General features: G+C 42.6%; 1 protein-coding gene across 1 annotated transcript in view; it reads right to left on the bottom strand.

Annotated features, from left to right (window-relative positions):
• The window catches only part of LOC129639977 (melanoma-associated antigen 1-like), a 33,674-nt gene extending 14,401 nt beyond the window's left edge, over positions 1-19,273 (bottom strand). Inside the window, exons 1-2 of the mRNA XM_055565266.1 lie at positions 19,246-19,273; positions 16,113-16,243 (exon numbers count right to left, since the gene is read on the bottom strand). Coding sequence (XP_055421241.1) covers positions 16,113-16,243; positions 19,246-19,273 — 159 coding nt within the window. The remainder of the gene's footprint in view (positions 1-16,112; positions 16,244-19,245) is intronic.
• Positions 19,274-24,396: the final 5,123 nt, after the last annotated feature.

The following is a 24,396-nucleotide window of genomic DNA, read 5'->3' as shown; positions in this document are numbered from 1 at the left end:
GAGGAACCAAGAAGTCTCAGACCAGAAGGTATGTTTAAGCAGGGCAGGAAACGCTACTGATGGTTATGGCACAGATGGCATGTTGGAGGTAGCCTGGAACCTGTAAGCAGCCAGCCTAGAGATTTGCTCCTTTTGTTATTTTTCTAACCAGAACATGCTCCTCTTGTCCCTCTGTGGCAAGGGTTGCAGTGCTGGGAGAGGGGAGCGTGCATACCTGAGGTAACACAGCCAGATTTGGCCTGATATTCAGGGCTTCTGCTCCAGAAACTTGGCATCCCACCCTGCCCCCAATAAGACAGTGAAAGCCACTGAGGAAAAGGAAGTCTCTTCCGTACATCTGGCTTCAGACGTGGTACCACTGAACTTTCAAGCCATAGGTACTGGCACACCCTAAGGAAAGTTGTGACTTTTAATCCATCAAATCCAGCCCCACCCCCACCTCACCCCAGGGTGACTATGATACACACTATACAGTGATGCTCCCCCACAAGATCACCCCTTCAAGACCATCATAGATAATTCATGCATTTAATTCAGAAAGGCAGAGACAAATGGGAAGACAAAAGTACTGGTCTCCACTGAAAGACTGAGAGGAAGTCAGTTCAGTTTCTCAGTCGTGTCTGATTCTTTGCAACACCATGAACCGCAGCACATCAGGCCCCCTTGTCCACCATCAACTCGCGAGGTTCACCCAAACCCATGTCCATTGAGTTGGTGATGCCATCTAACCATCTCTTCCTCTGTCGTCCCCTTCTCCTCCTGCCCTCAATATTTCCCAGCATCAGGGTCTTAACAATGTGTCAGCTCTTTGCATCAGGTGGCCAAAATATTGGAGTTTCAGTTTCTACATCAGTCTTTCCAAAGAGCACTCAGGACTGATATCCTTTAGGATGGACTGGTTGGATCTTCTTGCAGTCCTAGGCACTCTCAAGAATCTTCTCCAACACCACAGTTCAAAAGCATCTATTCTTTGGTGCTCAGCTTTTTTATAGTCCAACTCTCAATCCATACCTGACCACTGGAAAAACCATAGCCTTGACTAGACAGACCTTTGATGCCAAAGTAATGTCTCTGCTTTTTATTTTTTATTTTTAATATAAATTTATTTATTTTAATGGGAGGTTAATTACTTTACATATGGTATTGGTTTTGCCATATATCCACATGAACCTGCTTCAGGTGTACATGTGTTCCCCATCCTGTACCCCCCTCCTACCTCCCTCCCCATACCATCCCTCTGGGTCATCCCAGTGCACCAGCCCCAAACATCCTGTATTATGCATCGAACCTGGACTAGCAATTCGTTTAATATATGATATTATTCATGTTTCAATGCCCTTCTCCAAAATCACCCCACCCTCTCCCACACAGTCATTGCTTTTTTATATGCTGTCGAGGTTAGTCGTAACTCTACTTCCAAGGTGTAAGCTCCCTTTAATTTCATGGCTGCAGTCACCATTCTGCAGTAATTTTGGAGCCCAGAAAAATAAACTCAGCCACTGTTTCCACTATTTCCTCATATACTTCCCATGAAGTGATGGGACCAGATGCCATGATCTTCGCTTACTGAATGTTGAGCTTTAAGCCAACTTTTTTCACTCTCTTCTTTCAGTTTCATCAAGAGGCTCTTCAGTTCTTCCTCACTTTCTGCCATAACGGTCATGTCATCTGCATATTTGAGCTTAATGATATTTCTCCTGACAATCTTGATCCCAGCTTGTGCTTCCTCCAGCCCAGCGTTTCCATTATGCACTCTGCATATAAATTAAATAAGCAGAGTGACAATATACAGCCTTGATGTACTCTTTTTCCTACTTGGAACCAGTCTGTTGTTCCATGTCCAGTTCTAACTGTTGCTTCCTGACCTGCATAGAGGTTTCTCAAGAGACAGGTCAGGTGGTCTGGTATTCCCATCTCTTTCAAAATTTTTCAGTTTCTGTGATCTACACAGTCAAAGGCTTTGGCATAGTCAATAAAACAGAAATAGATATTTTTTATGAAAACCTCTTGCTTTTTCCATGATCCAGCGGATGTTGGCAATTTGATCTCTGATTCCTCTGCCTTTTCTATAACCAGCTTGAACATCTGGAAGTACATGATTCACATATTGCTGAAGCCTTTTTTGGAGATTTATAAGAATTACTTGACTGGCATGTGAGATGAGTGATATTGTGTGGTAGTTTGAGCATGCTTTGGCGGTGCCTTTCTTGGGGATTGGAGTGAAACCTGACCTTTTCCAGTCTTGTGGCCACTGCTGAGTTGTCCAAATTAGCTGGCATATTGAGTGCAGCACTTTCACTGCATCCTTTTTCAGGATTTGAAATAGCTCAACTGGAACGCCATCACCTCCACTAGCTTTGTTCGTAGTGATGCTTTCTAAGGCCCGCTGGACTTCACATTCCTGGATGTCTGGGCATAGGTGCGTGATCACAACATCATGATTATCTGGGTCATGAAGATTATTTTTTCTATAATTCTTCTCGGTATTCTTAGCACTTCTTAATATCTTCTGCTTCTGTTAGGTCCATGCCATTTCAGTCTTTTATCGAGCCCATCTTTGCATGAAATGTTCCCTTGGTATCTGGCATTTTCTTGAATAGATATCTAGTCTTTTCCATTCCGTTGTTTTCCTCTACTTCTTTGCATTGATCACTGAGGAAGGCTTTCTTATCTCTTCTTGCTATTCTTTGCAACTCTGCATTCAGATGCTTATATTTTTCCTTTTTTCCTGTGCTTTCTGCTTTTCTTCTTTTCACAACTATTTGTAAGGCCTCCCCAAACAGCCCTTTTGTTTTTGGCATTACTTTTCCATGGGGATGGTCTTGATTCCTGTCTCCTGTACAATGTCACGGAGCTCCGTCCATAGTTCATCAGGCACACTGTCAGGTCTAATCCCTTAAATCTATTTCTCACTTCCACTGTATAATCATAAGGAATTGGATTTACGTCATACCTGAATGGTCTAGTGGTTTTCCCTACTTTCTTCAATTTAAATCTGAATTTGGTAATAAGGAGCTCATGATCTGTGCCAGAGTCAGCTCCCAGTCTTGTTTTGCTGACTGTATAGACCTTCTCCATCTTTGGCTGCAAGTGATATAATCAATCTGATTTCAGTGTTGACCATCTGGTGATGTCCTTGTGTAGAGTCTTTTCTTGTGTTGTTGGAAGAGGGTGTTTGCTATGACCAGTGTGTTCTCTTTGCAAAACTCTATTAGCCTTTGCCCTGCTTCATTCCATACTCCAGAGCCAAATTTTCCTGTTGCTCCAGGTGTTTCTTGACTTCCTACTTTTGCATTCTAGTCCACTATAACGTAAAGGACACCTTTTTTGGCTGCTAGTTCTAAAAGGTCTTGTCGGTTTTCATAGAACCATTCAACCTCAGGTTCTTCATCATTACTTGTTGGGGCATAGACTTGGATTACTGTGATATTGAATGGTTTGCCTTGGAAACGAACAGAGATCATTCTATAGTTTTTGAGATTGCATCCAGCTACTGCATTGTGGAATCTTTTGTTGACCTGATGGCTAATCCATTTGTTCTGAGGGATTTCTGCCCACTCTAGTAGATATAATGGTCATCTGACTTAAATTCACCCATTCCAGTCCATTTTAGTTCATTGATTCCTAGAATGTTGACATTTACTCTTGCCATCTCCTGTTTGACCACTTCCAATTTGCTTTGATTCATGGACTTAACTTTCCATATTCCTATGCTGTATTGCTCTTTCTAGCACTGGGCCTTTCTTCTGTCACCAGTCAGATCCACAAATGAGTATTGTTTTTGCTTTGGCTCAATCCCTTCATTCTTTCTGGAGTTATTTCTCCACCGATCTCCAGTAGCATATTGGGCACCTACTAACCTGGGGAGCTCCTCTTTCAGTATCCTATGATTTTGCCATTTCATACTGCTCATGCGGATCTCAAGGCAAGAATACTGAAGTGGTTTGCCCTTCCCTTCCCAGTGGACCACATACTGTCAGTCCTCTTCACCGTGACCCAACCAACGTGGGAGGCCCCACAGGGCCGGGCTTAGTCTCATTGAGTTAGATAAGGCTGTGGCTCTAGTGTGATTCGATTGACTAGATTTCTGTGATTCTTGTTTCAGTGTGTCTGCCCTTTGATGCCGTCTTGCAACACCTACCATCTTACATGGGTTTCTCCTTACCTTGGACATGGGGTATCTCTTCAAGGCTGCTCCAGCAAAGTGCAGCCACTGCTCCTCACCTTGGACGAGGTATATCTCCTCACTGCCACCACTCCTGACCTTGAACGTGGAGTAGCTCCTCTAGTCCCTCCTGTGCCCATGCAACCAGCACTCCATGGACGTGTGGTATCAGTCCTGATTATTCACTAGAAGGACTGACAATGAAGCTGCAACTCCAGTACTTTGTCCACCTGATGCAAAGAACTGTCTCATTGGGAAAGATCCTGATGCTAGGAAGAAATGACGGCCAAGGAGAAGGGGATGAGAGAGCATGAGATGTTTGGATGCCATCGGGGATTCCATGGACTTGAGTTTCAGCAAGCTCTGGGATTTGGTGATGGACAAGGAATCCTGGTGTTCTGTAGCGCATGGGGTTTCACACAGTCGGACACAACTGAACAATTGAAATGAACTGATTGCAATAGGGAGAATTCTTTGAACACAAGTTCTTAAAGTGTCTTAAAATGGAACAGAAAAAGATATTTTGTTAACATGGAAGATAAGGAGGGTTCACAGCAACTATGTGTGTGTGTGTAAGTTTGTGTATATGTGCGTGTGTGTCTGTGTGAGTGAGATGGGAAAGATGTGGGATGGATGAACAGACAGCATGATGGAGCAGTTTGGCAAGAAGTGTTTCTTTCTGTAGTGAGCTGATTCTTAGAAGGAGCTGTTAAAGGAGTCAGAAATCTCTGACTCTTAGCGCTTGCTCTAGCGTGGGGGAAAGCTGAAGTTCAGAGGACAGAAGCATGGCTAAAATTTAGCCAAGCCTAGTCAGTGGGTATGTTATGGATGGCTGTGAGCACTTGGCCAGTCTCTGCTGTTGTTTAAGAGAGGCCAAGTCAGCCCTTCCACCGTATGGTTGTTATCAAAATTGCAAATCCATGTCCTTGATGCAGAATGAGGCCCATCAAAACGACATGTTAGAGTTGGAACAGGAAAAGGCTTTTTACAGATCCATACAATGATATGCGTGGCTCTTGCCCTAAGAACTCAAAGTTACTGAAGGTTTTCAGTTAAGTACATTTAAAATAAATGTCAGAGAGAGTTGTGGTAAGTTGTTACAGAATTCTTGCTGTCACATCCTTTGTGCTTAAAGTTAGGTCATGGTCAGGTAATAATGTTCCTATATATCTCTACCAGATGAATGTTGTTTTTTATCATTATTGCCCTGTCATGAGAGGGCAAAGTCTCAAGGCAGAACTTTCACCTTGAAATTTCCCATCTTGGATAAGCAGAAACAGATCTCATTTGGCAGATCCTTCAGGGCAAGGTTCCCACATTATGCTCAGCTCTCATCATTGATGGAGCCAAGCACCCAACCCAACAGGTCCTGACTCCTCAGGCTGTCCAAATGAGGAGACCAGTTCTCAGAGACTGAGGCCCAGGAAGATGGCCACTGATAGTAGGTTGCAGAGACAGGGATGGGGGAGAGGTTCACCGCTCCTCAAGGCCTGGGCCAAGGCTACTAGAGGGCCTTAGTGAGGGCTCTGGAACACTACAGGATGTCATCCCTATTCTTTACCCTGGAACCTGCAGCTCACCCACTGGCCCAAGGCTGGGTGATCTCCAGGCCCTCCAAAAGAATGCCTGAATCTGCCTCTTCTCTCACTTTCCAGCTGATGACCACCACACCATCCTTACTTAATCACTTCCCCAAGACTACCTTCTTGACAGTAACTGGGGGCAGGGCCCACTGTGATGCTGATCAATAGCTGAGCAGGACAACGAATGGTCACTCATTGACAGTTGGCTTCTTGTGAAGGGGCCATCTGAGGCACCAAGTAAGGCTGAGCTACACCTGTTGCCTAGGAACAGGGTGGGTTGAAATGAAGCACATCAATGGTTAGCTCCATAGGGCTGTGCTCACTCTGCTCTGTTACATTGTGAATAGAATAAGAATCACTGTGAGGTTAAGGTTTGTCAAAGTAGTTCTCAAGGTGGGCTAGCTTTGACATTCTTTATGGCTTTGAAATATTAGCTATAATATGTGCGGCACATGCAATCATGTTGCAGCTGTTGGAGGGGCATATAGATAAGCACTGCTGCCTGGCATGCCTGGGAATACAATGAAAAGAATGATGTACAAAAGGTAAAGAATCATGTGAAAAAAAAATCTGAGGTGGGAAAGGAGTCAGTCAAAAATATTAAAGCAGGAGGAGGAGCTAAGATGGCGGAGGAATAGGAAGGGGAGAACACTTTCTCCCCCTCAAATTTATCAAAAGAACATTTAAACGACGAGTAAATTCCACAAAACATCTTCTGAATGCTGGCAGAGGATGTTAGGCACCCAGAAAAGCAAACCAAGTCTTCTAAAGGAGGTAGGAAAAAATATAAAAGACAAAGAAAGAGACAAAAGAAGAATGGATGAACTTCCGTCCCGGGAGGGGAGTCTTAAAATGAGAGAAGTTTCCAAACACCAGGAAACCTTCTCACTGCCGAATCTGTGCCGAGCCTTGGAAGCACAGAGGGCAACATAACAGGGAGGAAAAATAAATAAACAATTAAACCCCGCACATTGCAAGCCCTACGGTTACTTCCCCAGTGAAGAAGCAGCACAGAGGCCTGCATCTGCCATTAGCAAGTGGGGGCTGGGCAGGGAGGCACGGCGGGGACTGCATCACAAGGATCTGGCCTGAATACCCCGAGCGCTATCTGAGCGAAATAATTTGGGCTAGCAAACCAGACTGTGGGATATCTACCACGAGAAAAGCCAGCCCTAACCTAAGACACTGCCAGGCCCATGCACGGAACAAAGGACTGAAGAGAGATAGCAGGCGGCAGACCATCCCCCTCCAGTGATAGGCAGCCAGAGCTGGAAGGGGACAATCGCAGACCCAGAGAGACATTATCTATAAAACCGTAAGCAGGCTTCTTTGCTAACTAAAACTTCTTGGGGGTCTGGACGGTCAACATTTGCCTGAGAAGGTGCGCCGGTGCACACCCAGATAACTGAGCGGCGGGGAGGCGATAAGTCGCAGCAATCGCACGCGCCAAACACCTCATCACCTGAGCTGCTGGGATTTGGGAAGGGCACAAAACGCAGGCCCTACCAAGAGTCTGCGCCTCTGAGGATGACCCGAGTGCCTGAACCTGAACGGCTTGGACCTGGAAGTGCAGGCAGCCCAGGGCTGGCCACGGATGGGTCCCGGCGGAGCAACCTAGAGCCTGAGCAGAGTGGGCAGGGAGGCTACATGCGCTGTGAATGGGGGGCACACCTAGTGTGGCTGAGGCACTGCGAGCACACGCCAGTGTTATTTGTTTGTAGCATCCCTCCCTACCTCCTCTCAGCGCAACTGAATAAGTGAGCCTAAAAAAAAAGTGTCCTCCACCATCCCCTTTGTATCAGAGTGGAAACCAGACACTGAAGAGACCAGCAAACAGAAGAAGCTATAACAGAGGGAACTGCCTTGGAAGCTACAGGCAATAGATTAAAACCCTGTGGTGGGTACCAACTATATAGGAAGGGGCCTATAGATCTTGAGAAATATAAGTCGGACCAAGGAACTAGCCAAAAATGAACTGAACCCGCAATACTCACAACAAAACCAGAGAAAGTTCTAGATATATTTTTACTATTTTTACAATCATTCTTTCTTTCCTTTTTTTTTGTTATTTTTTTTGAAGTTTAAGTTCCCTATTATTCCTTTAATTTTCACTTTGATAATCATTTACTTTGAAAAAAAAAAAAGAAGACACATTTTTTTAAATCAAATTTCATATATATATATATGTATTACCTTTTTTTTTCCTTCTTTTCTTTAACATTGTATTTTTGAAATTCCAATCTCTACTGTAGATTTTTAATTTTAGCTTTTTGGTATTTGTTATCAATTTTGTACCTATAGGTTTTTTTTTATAACTTCTGTGACCCATTTTATTTTCTCTTTTTCTTGTTCTCTATTTCTTTTTCTTCTTCTTTTAAATATCATTATGTATCTGAAATTCCAAACTCTACTCTAGATTTTTAATTTATGCTTTTTGGTATTTGTTATCAATTTTGTACCTGTATTTTCTTTATAATTCATGCGACTTTGTTTGTTCTTGATTTTTTTTTCTCCCTCTCTTTTTTTTTTTTCTTCTTTTTTTAACATTCTATTTTTGAAATTCCAAGCTCTACTCTAGATTTTTAACTTTTGCTTTTTGATATTAGTTATCAATTTTGTACCTATATTTCCTTTATAATTTTCACGACTTTGTTTGTTTATGTTTGTTCATTTTTTCTCTCTTTCTTTTCCTTCTTCTTTTCTTTAACATCGTATTTTTGAAATTTAAGCTCTACTCTACATTTTTAATTTTTGTTTTTATGTATTTGTTACCAATTTTGTACCTTTAAGAACCCAATCTTCAGTACCCATTTATCACTAGGGAGCGAGATTACTGGCTTAACTGCTCTCTCTCCCTTTGGACTCTCCTTTTTCTCCACCGTGTCCGCTGTGTCTCCTCCCTAACCCCTCTACACTCTACGAACTCTGTGATTTTCTGTGTGTTCCATATGGTGGAGAACACTTAAGGAACTGACTACTGGCTGGATCTGTCTCCCTCCTTTTCACTCCCCTCTTTTATCCTCCTGGCCACCTCTGTCAACTTCCTCCTTCTTCTCTTCTCTGTATAATTCCGTGAACAACTCTGAGTGGACCAGTTGAGGAGTGCACATAAGGAAGAGATTACAGGATAGCCCACACTCTCCTCTAGTGATTCCACCTCATCTCATTCGGGACATCTCTAACTCCCTCCTCCCTCTTCTTTGCTCCATATAATGCTGTGAACCTCTCTGGGTGACCCTCACAGTAGAGAAACTTTTCATCTTTAACGTAGATGTTTTATCAATGGTGCTGTATAGAAGGAGAAGCTATGAAACTACTGTAAAAATAAGACTGATAACTGGAAGCAGGAGGCTTAAGTCCAAACCCTGACTCCAGGGAGCTCCTGACTCCAAGGGACATTAATTGACAGGAACTCATCAAATGCCTCCATACCTGCACTGAAACCAAGCACCACACAAGGGCCAACAAGTTTCAGGGCAAGACATACCAAGCAAACTCTCCAGCAACAAGGAACACAGCCCTGAGCTCCAAGATACAGGCAGCCCAAAGTCACCCCAAAACCATAGACATCCCATAACTCATTTCTGGACATTTCATAGCACTACAGAGAGAAGAAATACAGCTCCCCCCACCAGAACTCCGACACAAGATTCCCTAACCAGAAAACCTTGACAAGCCACCTGTACAAACCCACACAGAGCGAGGAAATGCCACAATAAAGAGAACTCCACAAACTGCCAGAATACAGAAAGGACCCCCCAAACTCAGCAATTTAAACAAGATGAAGAGACAGACGAATACCCAGCAGATAAAGGAACACGATAAATGCCCACCAAACCAAACAAAAGAGGAAGAGATAGGGAATCTACCTGATAAAGAATTCCGAATAATGATAGTGAAATTGATCCAAAATCTTGAAATCAAAATGGAATCACAGATAAATAGCCTGGAGAAAAAGATTGAGAAGATGCAAGAAAGGTTTAACAAGGACCTAGAAGAAATAAAAGAGTCAATATATAATGAAAATGCAATAAATGAAATTAAAAAACTCTGGAGGCAACAAATAGTAGAATAACAGAGGCAGAAGATAGCATTAGCGAATTTGAAGATAGAATGGTAGAAATAAAAGAATCTGAAAGGATAAAAGAAAAACGAATTAACAGAAATGAAGACAATCTCAGAGACCTCCAGGACAATAGTAAACACTACAACATTCGACTCATAGGGGTCCCAGAAGAAGAAGACAAAAAGAAAGACCATGAGAAAATACTTGAAGAGATAATAGTTGAAAACTTCCCTAAAATGGGGAAGGAAATAATCACCCATGTCCAAGAAAACCAGAGAGTCCTAAACAGGATAAACCCAAGGCGAAACACCCCAAGCCACATATTAATCAAATTAACAAAGATCAAACACAAAGAACAAATATGAAAAGCAGCAAGGGAAAAACAACAAATAACACACAAGGGAATTCCCATAAGGATAACAGCTGATCTTTCAATAGAAACTCTTCAAGCCAGGAGGGAATGGCAAGACATACTTAAAATGATGAAAGAAAATAACCTACAGCCCAGATTATTGTACCCAGCAAGGATCTCATTCAAATATGAAGGAGAAATCAAACGCTTTTCAGACAAGCAAAAGCTGAGCGAATTCAGCACCACCTAATCAGCTCTCCAACAAATACTAAAGGATATTCTCTAGACAGGAAACACAAAAATGGTGTATAAAATCGAACCCAAAACAATAAAGTAAATGGCAACGGGATCATACTTATCAGTAATTACCTTAAACGTAAATGGGTTGAATGCCCCAACCAAAAGACAAAGGCTGGCTGAATGGATACAAAAACAAGATCCCTACATATGTTGTCTACAAGAGACCCACCTCAAAAGAGGGGCACATACAGACTGAAAGTGAAGGGCTGGAAAAAGTTTTTCCATGCAAATAGGGAACAAAAGAAAGCAGGAGTAGCAATACTTATATCAGATAAAATAGACTTTAAAACAAAGGCTGTGAAAAGAGACAAAGATGGTCACTACATAATGATCAAAGGATCAATCTAAGAAGAAGATATAACAATTATAAATATATATGCACCCAACAAGGGAGTGCCGCAATATGTAAGACAAATGCTAACAAGTATGAAAAGAGAAATTAACAATAACACAATAATAGTGGGAGACTTTAATACCCCACTCACACCTATGGATAGATCAACTAAACAGAAAATTAACAAGGAAACACAAACTTTAAACGATACGATAGACCAGTTAGACCTAATTGATATCTACAGGACATTTCATCCCAAAACAAAGAAATTCACCTTTTTCTCAAGCCCACATGGAACCTTCGCCAGGATAGATTACATCCTGGGCCATAAATCTAGACTTGGTAAATTCAAAAAATAGAAATCATTCCAAGCATCTTTTCTGACCACAATGCAGTAAGATTAGATCTCAATTACAGGAGAAAAACTATTAAAAATTCCAACATATGGAGGCTGAACAACACGCTGCTGAATAACCAGCACATCACAGAAGAAATCAAAAAAGAAATCAAAATTTGCATAGAAACTAATGACAATGAAAACACAACCCAAAACCTATGGGACACTTTAAAAGCAGTCCTAAGGGGAAAGTTCATAGCAATACAGTCATACCTCAAGAAAAAAGAAAAAAGTTAAATAAATAACCTAACCCTGCACCTAAAGCAACTAGAAAAGGAAGAACTGAAGAACCCCAGGGTTAGTAGAAGGAAAGAAATCTTAAAAATTAGGGCAGAAATAAATGCAAAAGAAAAAAAAAGAGACCATAGCAAAAATCAACAAAGCCTCAAGCCCGTTCTTTGAAAGGATAAATAAAATTGACAAAGCATTAACCAGACTCATCAAGAAACAAAGGGAGAAAAATCAAATCAATAAAATTAGAAATGAAAATGGAGAGATCACAACAGACAACACAGAAATACAAAGGTTCATAAGAGAATACTATCAACAATTATATGCCAATAAAATGGACAACGTGGAAGAAATGGACAAATACTTAGAAAAGTACAACTTTCCAAAACTGGACTAGGAAGAAATAGAAAATCTTAACTGACCCATAACAAGCATGGAAATTGAAACTGTAATCAAATATCTTCCAGCAAACAAAAGCCCAGGTCCAGACGGCTTCACAGCTGAATTCTACCAAAAATTTAGAGAAGAGCTAACACCTATCCTGCTCAAACTCTTCCAGAAAATTGCAGAGGAAGGTAATCATCCAAACACATTCTATGAGGCCACCATCACCCTAATACCAAAACCTGACAAAGATCCCACAAAAGAAGAAAACTACAGGCCAATATCACTGATGAACATAGATGCAAAAATCCTTAACAAAATTCTAGCAATCAGAATCCAACAACACATTAAAAAGATCATACACCAGGACCAAGTGGGCTTTATCCCAGGGATGCAAGGATTCTTCAATATCCACAAATCAATCAATGTAATACACCACATTATCAACCTGAAAAATAAAAACCATATGATTATCTCAATAGATGCAGAGAAAGCCTTTGACAAAATTCTACATCCATTTAAGATAAAAACTCTCCAGAAAGCAGGAATAGAAGGAACATGCCTCAACATAATAAAAGCTATATATGACAAACCCACAGCAAACATTATCCTCAGTGGTGAAAAATTGAAAGCATTTCCTCTAAAGTCAGGAACAAAACAAGGGTGCCCACTTTCACCATTACTATTCAACACAGTTTTGGAAGTTTTTGCCTCAGCAATCAGAGCAGAAAAATAAATAAAAGGAATCCAAATTGGAAAAGAAGTAAAACTCTCACTATTTGCAGATGACATGATCCTCTACATAGAAAACCCTAAAGACTCCACCAGAAAATTACTAGAACTAATCAATGATTAGAGTAAAGTTGCAGGATATAAAATCAACACACAGAAATCCCTTGCATTCCTATACACTAACAATGAGAAAACAGAAAGAGAAATTAAGGAAACAATTCCATTCACCATTGCAACGGAAAGAATAAAATACTTAGGACTATATTTACCGAGAGAAACTAAAGACCTATACATAGAAAACTATAAAACACTAGTGCAAGAAATCAAAGAGGACACTAATAGATGGAGAAATATACCATGTTCATGGATTGGAAGAATCAATATAGTGAAAATGAGTATACTACCCAAAGCAATTTATAGATTCAATGCAATCCCCATCAAGCTGCCAACGGTATTCTTCACAGAGCTAGAACAAATAATTTCACAATTTGTATGGAAATACAAAAAACCTCGAATAGCCAAAGCTATCTTGAGAAAGAAGAAGGGAACTGGAGGAATCAACCTACCTGACTTCAGGCTCTATTACAAAGCCACGGTTACCAAGACAGTATGGTACTGGCACAAAGACGAAAATACTGATCAATGGAACAAAATAGAAAGCCCAGAGATAAATCCACGCACATAGGGACATCTTATCTTTGACAAAGGAGGTAAAAATATACAATGGATTAAAGACAATCTCTTTAACAAGTGGTGCTGGGAAAACTGGTCAACCACTTGTAAAAGAAGAAACTAGAACACTTTCTAACACCATACACAAAAATAAACTCAAAATGGATTAAAGATCTGAATGTAAGATCAGAAACTATAAAACTCCTAGAGGAGAACATAGGCAAAGCACTCTCCAACATTCATCACAGCAGGATCCTCTATGACCCACCTCCCAGAAAATTGGAAATAAAAGCAAAAATAAACAAATGGGACCTAATTAAACTTAAAAGCTTCTGCACAACAAAGGAAACTATTAGCAAGGTGAAAAGGCAGCCTTCAGAATGGGAGAATATAATAGCAAATGAAGCAACTGACAAACAACTAATCTCGAGAATATACAAGCAACTCATAGAGCTCAATTCCAGAAAAATAAAGGACCCAATCAAAAACTGGGTCAAAGAACTAAATAGACATTTCTCCAAAGAAGACATACAGATGGCTAACAAATACATGAAAAGATGCTCAACATCACTCATTATCAGAAAAATGTAAATCAAAACCACTATGAGGTAGCATTTCACGCCAGTCAGAATGGCTGCTATCCAAATGTCTACATGCAATAAATGCTGGAGAGGGTGTGGAGAAAAGGGAACCCTCTTACACTGTTGGTGGGAATGCAAACTAGTACAACCACTATGGAGAACAGTGTGGAGATTCCTTAAAAACCTGGAAATAGAACGGCCTTATGATTCAGTAATCCCACTGCTGGACATACACACTGAGGAAACCAGAAAGGAAAGAGACATGTGTACCCCAATGTTCATTGCAGCACTGTTTATAATAGCCAGGACATGGAAGCAACCTAGATGCCCATCAGGAGATGAATGGATAAGAAAGCTGTGGTACATATACACAATGGAGTATTACTCAGCCATTAAAAAGAATACATTTGAATCAGTTCTAATGAGGTGGATGAAACTGGAGCCAATTATACAGAGTGAAGTAAGCCAGAAAGAAAAACACCAACACAGTATACTAAGGCATATATATGGAATTTAGAAAGATGGTAACAATAACCCTGTGTACGAGACAGCAAAAGAGACACTGATGTATAGATCAGTCTTATGGACTCTGTTGGAGAGGGAGAGGGTGGGGAGATTTGGGAGGATGGCATTGAAACATGTATAATATCATGTATGAAACACGTCGCCAGTCCAGGTTCGATGCACAATACTGGATGCTAGGGGCTGGTGCACTGGGACGACCCAGAGGGAGGGTATGGGAAGGGAGGAGGGAGGAGGGTTCAGGGTGGGGAACACAGGTATACCTGTGGCTGATTCATTTCGATATTTGGCAAAACTAATACAGTGTTGTAAAGTTTAAAAATAAAATAAAATTAAAAAAAAAAATTAACTAGGGAGCTGCAGTCCAGATAAAAGATACCATAGCATTGACTTAAAATCTGAACTCAACTTTTTTGATGCTGATTGTGCAACTCTGTTTTAATTGTTTCAAAAATGCTTTCTGAAAACACACGGGATTCCTCTGGTAGAGACTCTGCCTTATATATCTCCATATTTGATTGACTACACCTTAAAACTATTCAAACACTTCAAAACTAAAGTTAACACCAAATTAAATACTCGATACTCTTCTTGTTAAACCACGAAAACTTGTAGAACTTGGACTAACAAAAGAGTTTATTGGGCAAGAATGTTTTATGACTGTAGTTATTTAGAAATACTATGGGATGGTGATAAATATAAGACCAGCTTTTACACAGTCCTATATTAATATTTTATCAAAAGTCTCTGTCCTGACTTCTCTGGCTGTCCAGTGGTTAGGAATCGATGCTTTCACTAAAAGTGGAACCGGTTCAATCCCTGGTCAGGGAACTGAGATCCCACAATCTGCATGATGCCCCCCAGTCAAAAATATTATCTGTGTGTCGTGATCCTTTTAGTCATCTGCACCAGGATTGGACCACCTCCACTGCCCTGCCCTTCGGAACACACTGCTCCCACAAATTTCTTAGGATAACAGTGGCCAAATTGATCTTTGGTCTGATCCCTCCAAACATTATTTTAATCTTTGGGAGTGCTAACTGTGGGTTTTAGTTGTATCTGCATTTTGTGCCTCCTGAGCAACTTTAGCTGACAGCATAGGTGAGTGATGCAACAAAGCCCGTTAAGACGTAAATGGCCAGGAGGTGATGTCTGCCTGCCTAATTCAGGGGAAGTCTGACATTCACCATCCCCATGTGAAGCTCTCTTGTCATCTGGGCTGTGGCAATCTAGACCCTAATGTCACTCCACACCCCAAACAATGGCAGTAACACTGCACCAAAACTCCTTGCCTCTGAGATCAATGGTTAAGCAGGGTTATTCACCTTCAGTGCAGACTCCTGACCCAGTCGGACCTCTACTCTCTGGCTAACTGGGACCTGGGGGTCTGCTCCCGCAGCTCTTGGGACCCCATATCCCTTCCCATTCAGGTGCCCACCTCTTTTCTTCCTTCACTCCCTTCCCATCAGAAAATTCACACACACACACACACACACACACACAAATATCATCTTTTCACCATTTGATGTGTATTTTAATCACAGCCTTCAGTTTACTATGTTAGTGTGAGAGTCAGTCTTTTCCTGGTTGGCCATTTCGAAGAAAGCAGACCTCTGGAGACACAAATGTAAACTGTCTGACCTTTTCTATTCAGTTACTCTCTGCCCAGCTTATACTTCTCCAGGGTCTCTCATTCTGTGGTGGCTGAGCTTACCTTCTCTTTTGATTCTGCCTACTTCTTTGACTCTGTGTCATATTTTGGTAGCCTTCTCGGCTTTCATTCTGTTTCTTACGTGCACAGCAACGGGAAAAAGTTTGCTTTTCTTGTTTTCTTTACCTTCTTCGACAGAGTGGCATATGATCGGATTTTCTTTCTCAAGGTTCCTTTTAGAGGTCTTCTGCCCCTCAAGATCATATTCCGTGCCTTGAAAGACAAGAGAAGGGTATTAGTTTTGAGGAAAGGGTATAACATCTGAGTTGGGAGGGAGACTTCATGAAAAGAAATGTGGGCTGATGAGGGCTTTTGGCAGGCAAAGGCAGTGTAGAGGTCTTGGGCAGCAAAGTCAATTGAAAACGTGGGGAGCATAGATGGAATCATCTTATGTTCCCATTCCCTCTGTATCTCTGTGGAAAAAGGGTCTTCTTTTGTCCTTTCACCCCTGAAGCACACCACATTGGAACTCTTATTGGCTGCCATGGCTTCCGGGTTACCTTATGATGACAGCATGAAATGGCCTAACCCAGAATCTCTGCCTCTCACCTCCCTATATATACCTTCTCAGGACAAAGAGGAGCCACACCCTTCAATCTGATTGGTCAGCTGGGCACTCCCCCAGCCAATGGTGGCTTTGGGGATCTTAGACATCACGGTGTACCACTGTGCCCATCAACATGGGTTAGTGGGTGCTGAGGGAGGCCATGATACAACGTTCTCACCCCTGACACCTCTGTGTGTCTGATTCTGGGGAGTGGTGATTCAGGGGCATGGTGTTTCTTCTCATGACCCTCAGACTTTCCTTCAGTGCCCTTTATTCTTTGACTTATATGTTCCCCTTCAACACTCCTGCCTCCTCCATCCTTGTATGAACCTTTACCAAACACTTTTCACTCCAAATCTGTTCCTCAGAGTTGTCTAGTCATTTCGTCTTTCGCCCACTCTCTTCCTAGTGGGGGTTCTTGAGGGGCTTAAGGAACTTAAGAGCAAGCACTTAACATGGAAAAAGGTAATTAAGAAGAGCTTGGATGGTTTTCCTACTTCACTGAGCTTTAGAGACCCCAAGACTTGGTGAATCCTCAGTCTGTTGTGCAGAGGTCTATACACTGTCTCCATAAAATTACACATCAGAGCCAAGAAAGTCATAAATGTCTCCTCCACTAATATTGTTGGGGACACTTCAACTCTCATATTGAGTAGGGAAACTCAACTTACACCATCTACCAGAAAAACATTCCCGATTAAAAATAATAATAATAGTAATTTACCCAAAGGTAAGTGTCAGATGACCAATGCACCACTGTCTCTTGACTAAATCACTTCCCCAGTGGTCCCTCATTGACAGGTATCATCAGGTAGGGCCCAATGTGCAGTTTACCAATAGCTGAGCAGGAGAAATACCAGCAGGTATCTCACTGATAGTTGGTTGCATATTGGCAGGGTCGAGCGATGCACTGTCCAATTGCTGGGAAAGACCTGATGCTTAGTAACAGGATGTGGAGTAATATGTCAAAGTAAAGGCTACCTGCTAATGGCTGTGCTCATGCTGCTCTGTTCCATAAGGATACGTTGGGTCCAGTGTGCTTTAATATTTTTGACGGACTTCTTTCCCACCACAGATTTTGATTTCACATGCTTGTTTAACATTTTTACATCTTTCTTTTCATTGTTTTCCCAGTCATGCCAGTCAACAGTGCTTATCTATATGCCCCTCCAACAGCTGCCACTTGATTGCATGTGCCGCATATATTTTAGCTAATATGTCAAAGCCAACAAGAATGTCAAAGCCAGCCCACCTTGAGAACTTCTTTGACAAACCTTATCCTTACAATGATTCTTATTCTATTCACAATGTAACAGAGCAGAGTGAGCACAGCCCTATGCAGTTAGCCATTGATGTGCTTCATTTCTATCCACCCTGTTCGTAGGCAACAGGGGTAGCTCAGCCTTGCTTGGTGCCTCAGATGGCCCCATTCACAAGCAGCCACCTGTCAGTGAATGACCATTCGTTGTCCTGCTTAGCTATTGGTCAGCACCACGGTGTGCCCTGCCCCCCAGTTACTGTCAAGAAGGGAGTATTTGGGAATTGACTAAATAAGGGTGGTGTGGTGGTCATCAGCTGAAAAGTGATAGAAGAGGCAATTTTAGGCATTCTTTTGGATGTCCTGAATATCACCCAGCCTTGGGCCAGTGGGTGAGCTGGAGGTCCCACGGAATAGACTGGGGATGACATCCTGTAGTGCTCCAGAGCCCTCACTAAGGCCCTCCAGTAGCCTTGGCCCAGGCCTTGAGGAGCGGTGAATCTCTCCCCCATCCCTGTCTCTGCAACCTAGCAGTGGCCATCTTCCTGGGCCTCAGTCTCTGAAAACTGGTCTCCTCACTTGGACAGCCTGATGAGACAGGACCTTTTGGGTTGGGTGGCTGGCTCCATCAAGGACGAGAGCTGGGCAGAATGTGGGAACCTTGCCCTGAAGGAGCTGCCAAATGAGATCTGTTTCTGCTTTTTCAGGAAGGGACATTTCAAGGTGAAAGTTGTGCCTTGAGACTTTGGCCTCTCTTGACAGGGCAAGAATGATAGAATATAAGACTCACCTGGTAGAGATAGATAGGAACATTATTACCTGACCATGACCTAACTTTAAGCACAAAGGATGTGCCACCAAGAAGTCTTTAACAACTTACCACAACTCTCTCTAACTTTTGCTTTTAAATGTACTTAACTGAAAACGTTCAGTAACTTTAGGTTCTTAGGGCAAGAGCCACCCACATCCTTGTATGAATCTGTAATAAAACTGTCCCTGTTCCAAACTCTAACATTTAGTTTTGATGGGCCTCATTCTGCTTCAGGCACATGGATTTGCAATTTTGATAACAACCATACAGTTGAAGGGCTGACTTGGCCTCTCTTAAATAACAGCAGAGACTGGCCATGTGCTCACAATCATCCAAATATACCCAAAAACTAGGCTTCGCTACACTTTAGACATGCTTCTCTTCTTTGAACTTCAGCTTTCCCCCACGCTTGAGCAAGAGCTAAGAGTCAGACATTTCTGACTCCTTTAACAGCTCCTTCTAAGAATCAGCTCACTACAGAAAGAAACGCTTCCTGTCAAACTTCTCCACCATGCTGCCTGTTCATCCATCCCCAACTCTTTCCACATCTCACACACACACACACACACACACACACACACACGCAGACTCAAACTTACACACCCACACATAGGTGCTGCGCACCATCCTTATTTTCCGTGTTAACGAAATGTTCTTTTCTGTTTCATTTTGAGACACGTTAAGAACTTGTGTTCTAAGCATTCTCCCTATTGTAATCATTTCATTTCATCTGTTCAGTAGTGTGCGACTGTGTGCAACCCCATGGACTACAGCACACCAGGATTCCTTGTCCATCACCAACTCCCAGAGCTTGCTGAAACTCAAGTCCATCGAATCCCCGATGCCATCCAACCATCTCATCCTCACTCCACCCCTTCTCCTTGGCCTTCATTCCTTCCTAGCATCAGGATCTTTTCCAATGAGACACTTCTTTGCATCAGGTGGGCAAAGTACTGGAGTTGCAGCTTCAGTGTCAGTCTTTCTAGTGAATTCAGGATTGCTAACACATGTCCATGGAGTGGAGGCTGCAATGGCACAAGAGGGACTAGAGCAGCTACTCCACGATCAAGGTCAGGAGTGCTGGCAGTGAGGAGATATACCTCGTTCAAGGTAAGGAGCAGTGGCTGCGCTTTGCTGGAGCAGCAGTGAAGAGATACCCCATGTCAAAAGTAAGAGAAACCCACGTAAGAAGGAAGGTGTGGCAAGACAGCATCAGAGGGCAGACACACTAAAACCAGAATCACAGAAATCTAGTCAATCTAAACACACTACAACCACAGCCTTGTCTAACTCAATGAAACTAAGCCAGGGCCTGTGGGGCCTCCCAAGTTGGCCGGGTCATGGTGCAGAGGTCTGACAGAATGTGGTCCACTGAAGAAGGGAAGGGCAATCCACTTCAGTATTCTTGCCTTGAGATCCACATGAATAGTAAGAAAAGGCAAAATGATAGGATACTGAAAGTGGAACTCCCCAGGTCAGTGGGTCCCCATATGCTACTGGAGATCGATGGAGAAATAACTCCAGAAAGAATGAAGGGATTGAGCCAAAGCACCAACAATACCCAGTTGTGGATGTGACTGGTGACAGAAAAAAGGTCCAATGCTATAAAGAGCAATATAGCATAGGAACCTGGAATGTTAATTCCATGAATCACGACAAATTGGAAGTGGTCAAACAGGAGATGGCAAGAGTGACCGTCAAAATTCTAGGAAACTGAACTAAAATGGACTGGAATGGGTGAATTTAACTCAGATGACTATTATATCTACTACGGCGGGCAGGAATCCCTCAGAGGAAATGGAGTAGCCATCATGGTCAGCAAAAGAGTCCAAAATGCAGCAGCTGGATGCAATCTTAAAAACTATAGAATGATCTCTGTTGTTTCCAAGGCAAACCATTCAATATCACAGTAATCCAAGTTTATGTCCCAACAAGGAATGATGAAGAAGCTGAAGTTGAACGGTTCTATGAAGACCGACAAGACCTTTTAGAACTAACACACAAAAAAGATGTACTTTACGTTATGGTGGACTGGAACGCATAAGTAGGAAGGCAAGAAACACCTGAAGTAACAGGAAAATTTGGCTCTGGAGTATGAAAGGAAGCAGGGCAAAGGCTAATAGAGTCTTCCAAAGAGAACACACTGGTCATAGCAAACACCCTCTTCCAACAACACAAGAAAAGACTCTACACATGGACATCACCAGTTGGTCAACACTGAAATCAGATTGATTATATCGTTTGCGGCCAAAGATGGAGAAGCTCTATACAGTCAGCAAAACAAGACTGGGAGCTGACTGTGGCTCAGATCATGAGCTCCTATTGCCAAATTCAGATTTAAAATGAAGAAAGTAGGGAAAACCAATAGACCGTTCAGGTATGAGGTAAATCCAGTTCCTTATGATTATGCAGTGGAAGTGAGAAATAGATTTAAGGACTAGACCTGACAGATATAGTACTTGATGAACTATGGACGGAGATTTGTGACACTGTACAGGAGAAAGGGATCCAGACCATCCACATCGAAAAGAAATGCCAAAAAGCAAAAAGGCTTTCCGGGTGGGGGGGCGGGGGGTCTTGCAATTAGTTGTGAAAAGAAGAGAAGCATAAAGCACAGGAGAAAAGGAAAGATATAAGCATCTGAATGCAGAGTTCCAAAGAATAGCAAGAAGAGATAAGAAAGCCTTCCTCAGTGATGAATGCAAAGAAATAAAGGAAAACAATGGAATGGGAAAGACTAGACATCTCTTAAAGAAAATCCAAGATACGAAGGGAACATTTCATGCAAAGATAGGCTCGAAAAAGGACAGAAATGGTATGGACCTAACAGAAGCAGAAGATATTAATAAGAGGTGGTAAGAATACCCAGAAGAACTGTACAAACAAAAATCTTCATGACCAAGATAATCATGATGGTGTGATCACACACCTAGGGCCAGACATCCTGGAATGTGAAGTCAAGTGGGCCTTAGAAAGCATCACTATGAACAAACTACTGGAGGTGAAGGCATTCCAGTTGAGTATTTCAAATCCTGAAAGATGATGCAGTGAAAGTGCTGCATTCAATATGCCAGCTAATTTGAAAAACTCAGCAGTGGCCACAGGACTGCAAAAGGTCAGTTTTCCCTCCAATCCCCAAGAAAGGCAACACCAAAGAATGCTCAAACTACCACACAATTGCACTCATCTCAGAGGCCAGTCAAGTAATTCTTAAAATTCTCCAAATCAATTCAGCAATATGTGAATCATGAACTTCCAGATGTTCAAGCTGGTTATAGAAAAGACAGAGGAATCAGAGATCAAATTGCCAACCTCTGCTGGATCATGGAAAAAACAAGAGATTTCCATAAAAATATCTATTTCTGCTTTATTGACTATGCCAAAGCCTTTGACTGTGTGGATCACAGTACACTCTGGAAAATTCTGAAAGAAATGGGAATATCAGACCACCTGACCTGCCTCTTGAGAAACCTCTATGCAGGTCAGGAAGAGCAGTTAGAACTGGACATGGAACAACAGACTGGTTCCAAGTAGGAAAAAGTGTACATCAAGGCTGTATATTGTCACTCTGCTTATGCAATTTATATGCAGAGTGCATCATGAGAAACGCTAGGCTGGAGGAAGCACAGGCTGGAATCAAGATTGCTGGGAGAAATATCAATAAGCTCAGATATGAAGAAGAACTAAAGAGCCTCTTGATGAAACTGAAAGAAGAGAGTGAAAAATTGGCTTAAAGCTCAACATTCTGAAAGCGAAGATCATGACATGTGGTCCCATCACTTCATGGGAAGTAGATGGGGAAACAGTGGAAACAGTGGCTGAGTTTATTTTTCTGGGCTCCAAAATTACTGCAGATGGTGACTGCAGCCATGAAATTAAAGGAAGCTTACTCCTGTAAGTAGAGTTACGACTACCCTAGACAGCATATTAAAAAGCAGAGACTCTGTGGGAGAGGTTGGGGTGATTTGGGAGAATGACACTGAAAATTGTATAATATCATATATGAAACGAATTGCCAGTCCAGGTTCGATGCATGATACAGGATGCTTGGGGCTGGTGCACTGGGATCACCCAGAGGGATGGTACAAGGAGGGAGGTGGGAGGGGGGTACAGGAAGGGGAACACATGTACACCTGTGGCAGGTTCATGTGCACGTATGGCAAAACCAATACCATATGTAAAGTAATTAACTTCCCATTAAAATAAATAAATTTATATTAAAAATAAAAAATAAAACATAGACATTACTTTGGCAACAATGGTCTGTTTAGTCAAAGCTATTGTTTTTCCAGTGGTCAGGTATGGATTGAGAGTTGAAGTATAAAAAAGCTGAGCGCCAAAGAATTGATGCTTTTGAACTGTGGTGTTGGAGAAGACTCTTGAGAGTCCCTTGGACTGCAAGAAGATCCAACCAGTCCACCCTAAAGGATATCAGCCCTGAGTGTTCATTTGAAAGACTGATGTTGAAACTGAAACTCCAATATTTTGGCCACCTTATGTGAGGCTGGGAAATATTGAGGGCAGGAGGAGAAGGGGACAACAGAGGAAGAGATGGTTAGATGGCATCACCAACTCAATGGACATGGGTTTGTGTGGACTCTGCAAGTTGGTGATGAACAGGGAGGCCTGGTGTGCTGCGATTCATGGTGTCGCAAAGAATCAGACACGACTAAAAACTGAACTGACATCCTCTCAGGCTTTCAGTGGAGACCAGTCCATCTGTCTTCCCATTTGTCTCTGCCTATCGGAATTTAAGTGCATCAATTATCTATTTTTATCTTAAAGGGGTGATCTTGTGGGGGAGCATCACTGTACAGTCTGTACCATAGTCAGCGGGTTTGGGGTTCAGGGTGGGGCTGGATTTGATGGACCACAAGTCACATCTTGCCTTAGGGTGTGCCAGCACCTATGGCTGGGAAGTTCAGTGGTACCTGGTCTGAAGCCAGATGTGAGGCAGAGCCTTCCTTTTTCTTATAGGCTTTCACTGTCCTATTGGGGGCAGGGTGGGATCCCAAGTTTCTGGAGCAGAAGCCCTGAATGTCAGGCCAGATCTGGCTGTGTTCCCTCAAGTATGTACTCTCCCCTCTCCCAGCACTGCAACCCCTGCCACAGAGAGACAAGAGGAGCATGTTCTGGTTAGAAAAATAACAAAAGGAGCAAATCTCTAGGCTGGCTTCTTAAGAGATCCAGGCTACCTCCAACGTGCCATCTGTGTCATCACCATCAGTAGTGTGTCCTGCCCTGCTTAAACATACCTTCTGGTCTGAGACCTCTTGGTCCCTCACAGCTGGTCACTACCCTGCAAGTTCCCATAGGGGAGGGTCCAGGCCATGCCAGGGGAAAGGGGGCACTACAAGAAAGCCCCAAGAGGACCACCCACCCTGTGGGTGGTGGCCTGTGGGGGCCTCACAGTGTCCACCCCTCCTACCAGCACAGAAGGCCCAAGTCTGTGCCACAATCTACTCCCGAGTTGTCCCTCCATTTCTCTCACAGGGGCTCCAGGAGCCAGCAGGCGAAGGCAGATGTCTGAGGCCCGAGTCCATAGGGCAGAGAGCTGAGGAGGTCCAGGCTGTGCCAAGAGTCAAGGTGAGTTGGCTACCCTGAGTGTGCACCAGGGACTCCACATCCCAGAAGAGTGGGGACCCCAAAAGGCCCTAATCCTCCCCACCATGTCAGCCCGACATCCTCAAGCTGTGCTGACTGCACACTGGTGAGCCACCTCACGTCCTCCTTCAGGTAACCAGGGGTTA

Source organism: Bubalus kerabau, chromosome X, assembly GCF_029407905.1.
Source record: "Bubalus kerabau isolate K-KA32 ecotype Philippines breed swamp buffalo chromosome X, PCC_UOA_SB_1v2, whole genome shotgun sequence".
NCBI lineage: Eukaryota > Metazoa > Chordata > Mammalia > Artiodactyla > Bovidae > Bubalus > Bubalus kerabau.
This window is presented reverse-complemented; position numbering and strand designations above follow the sequence as displayed.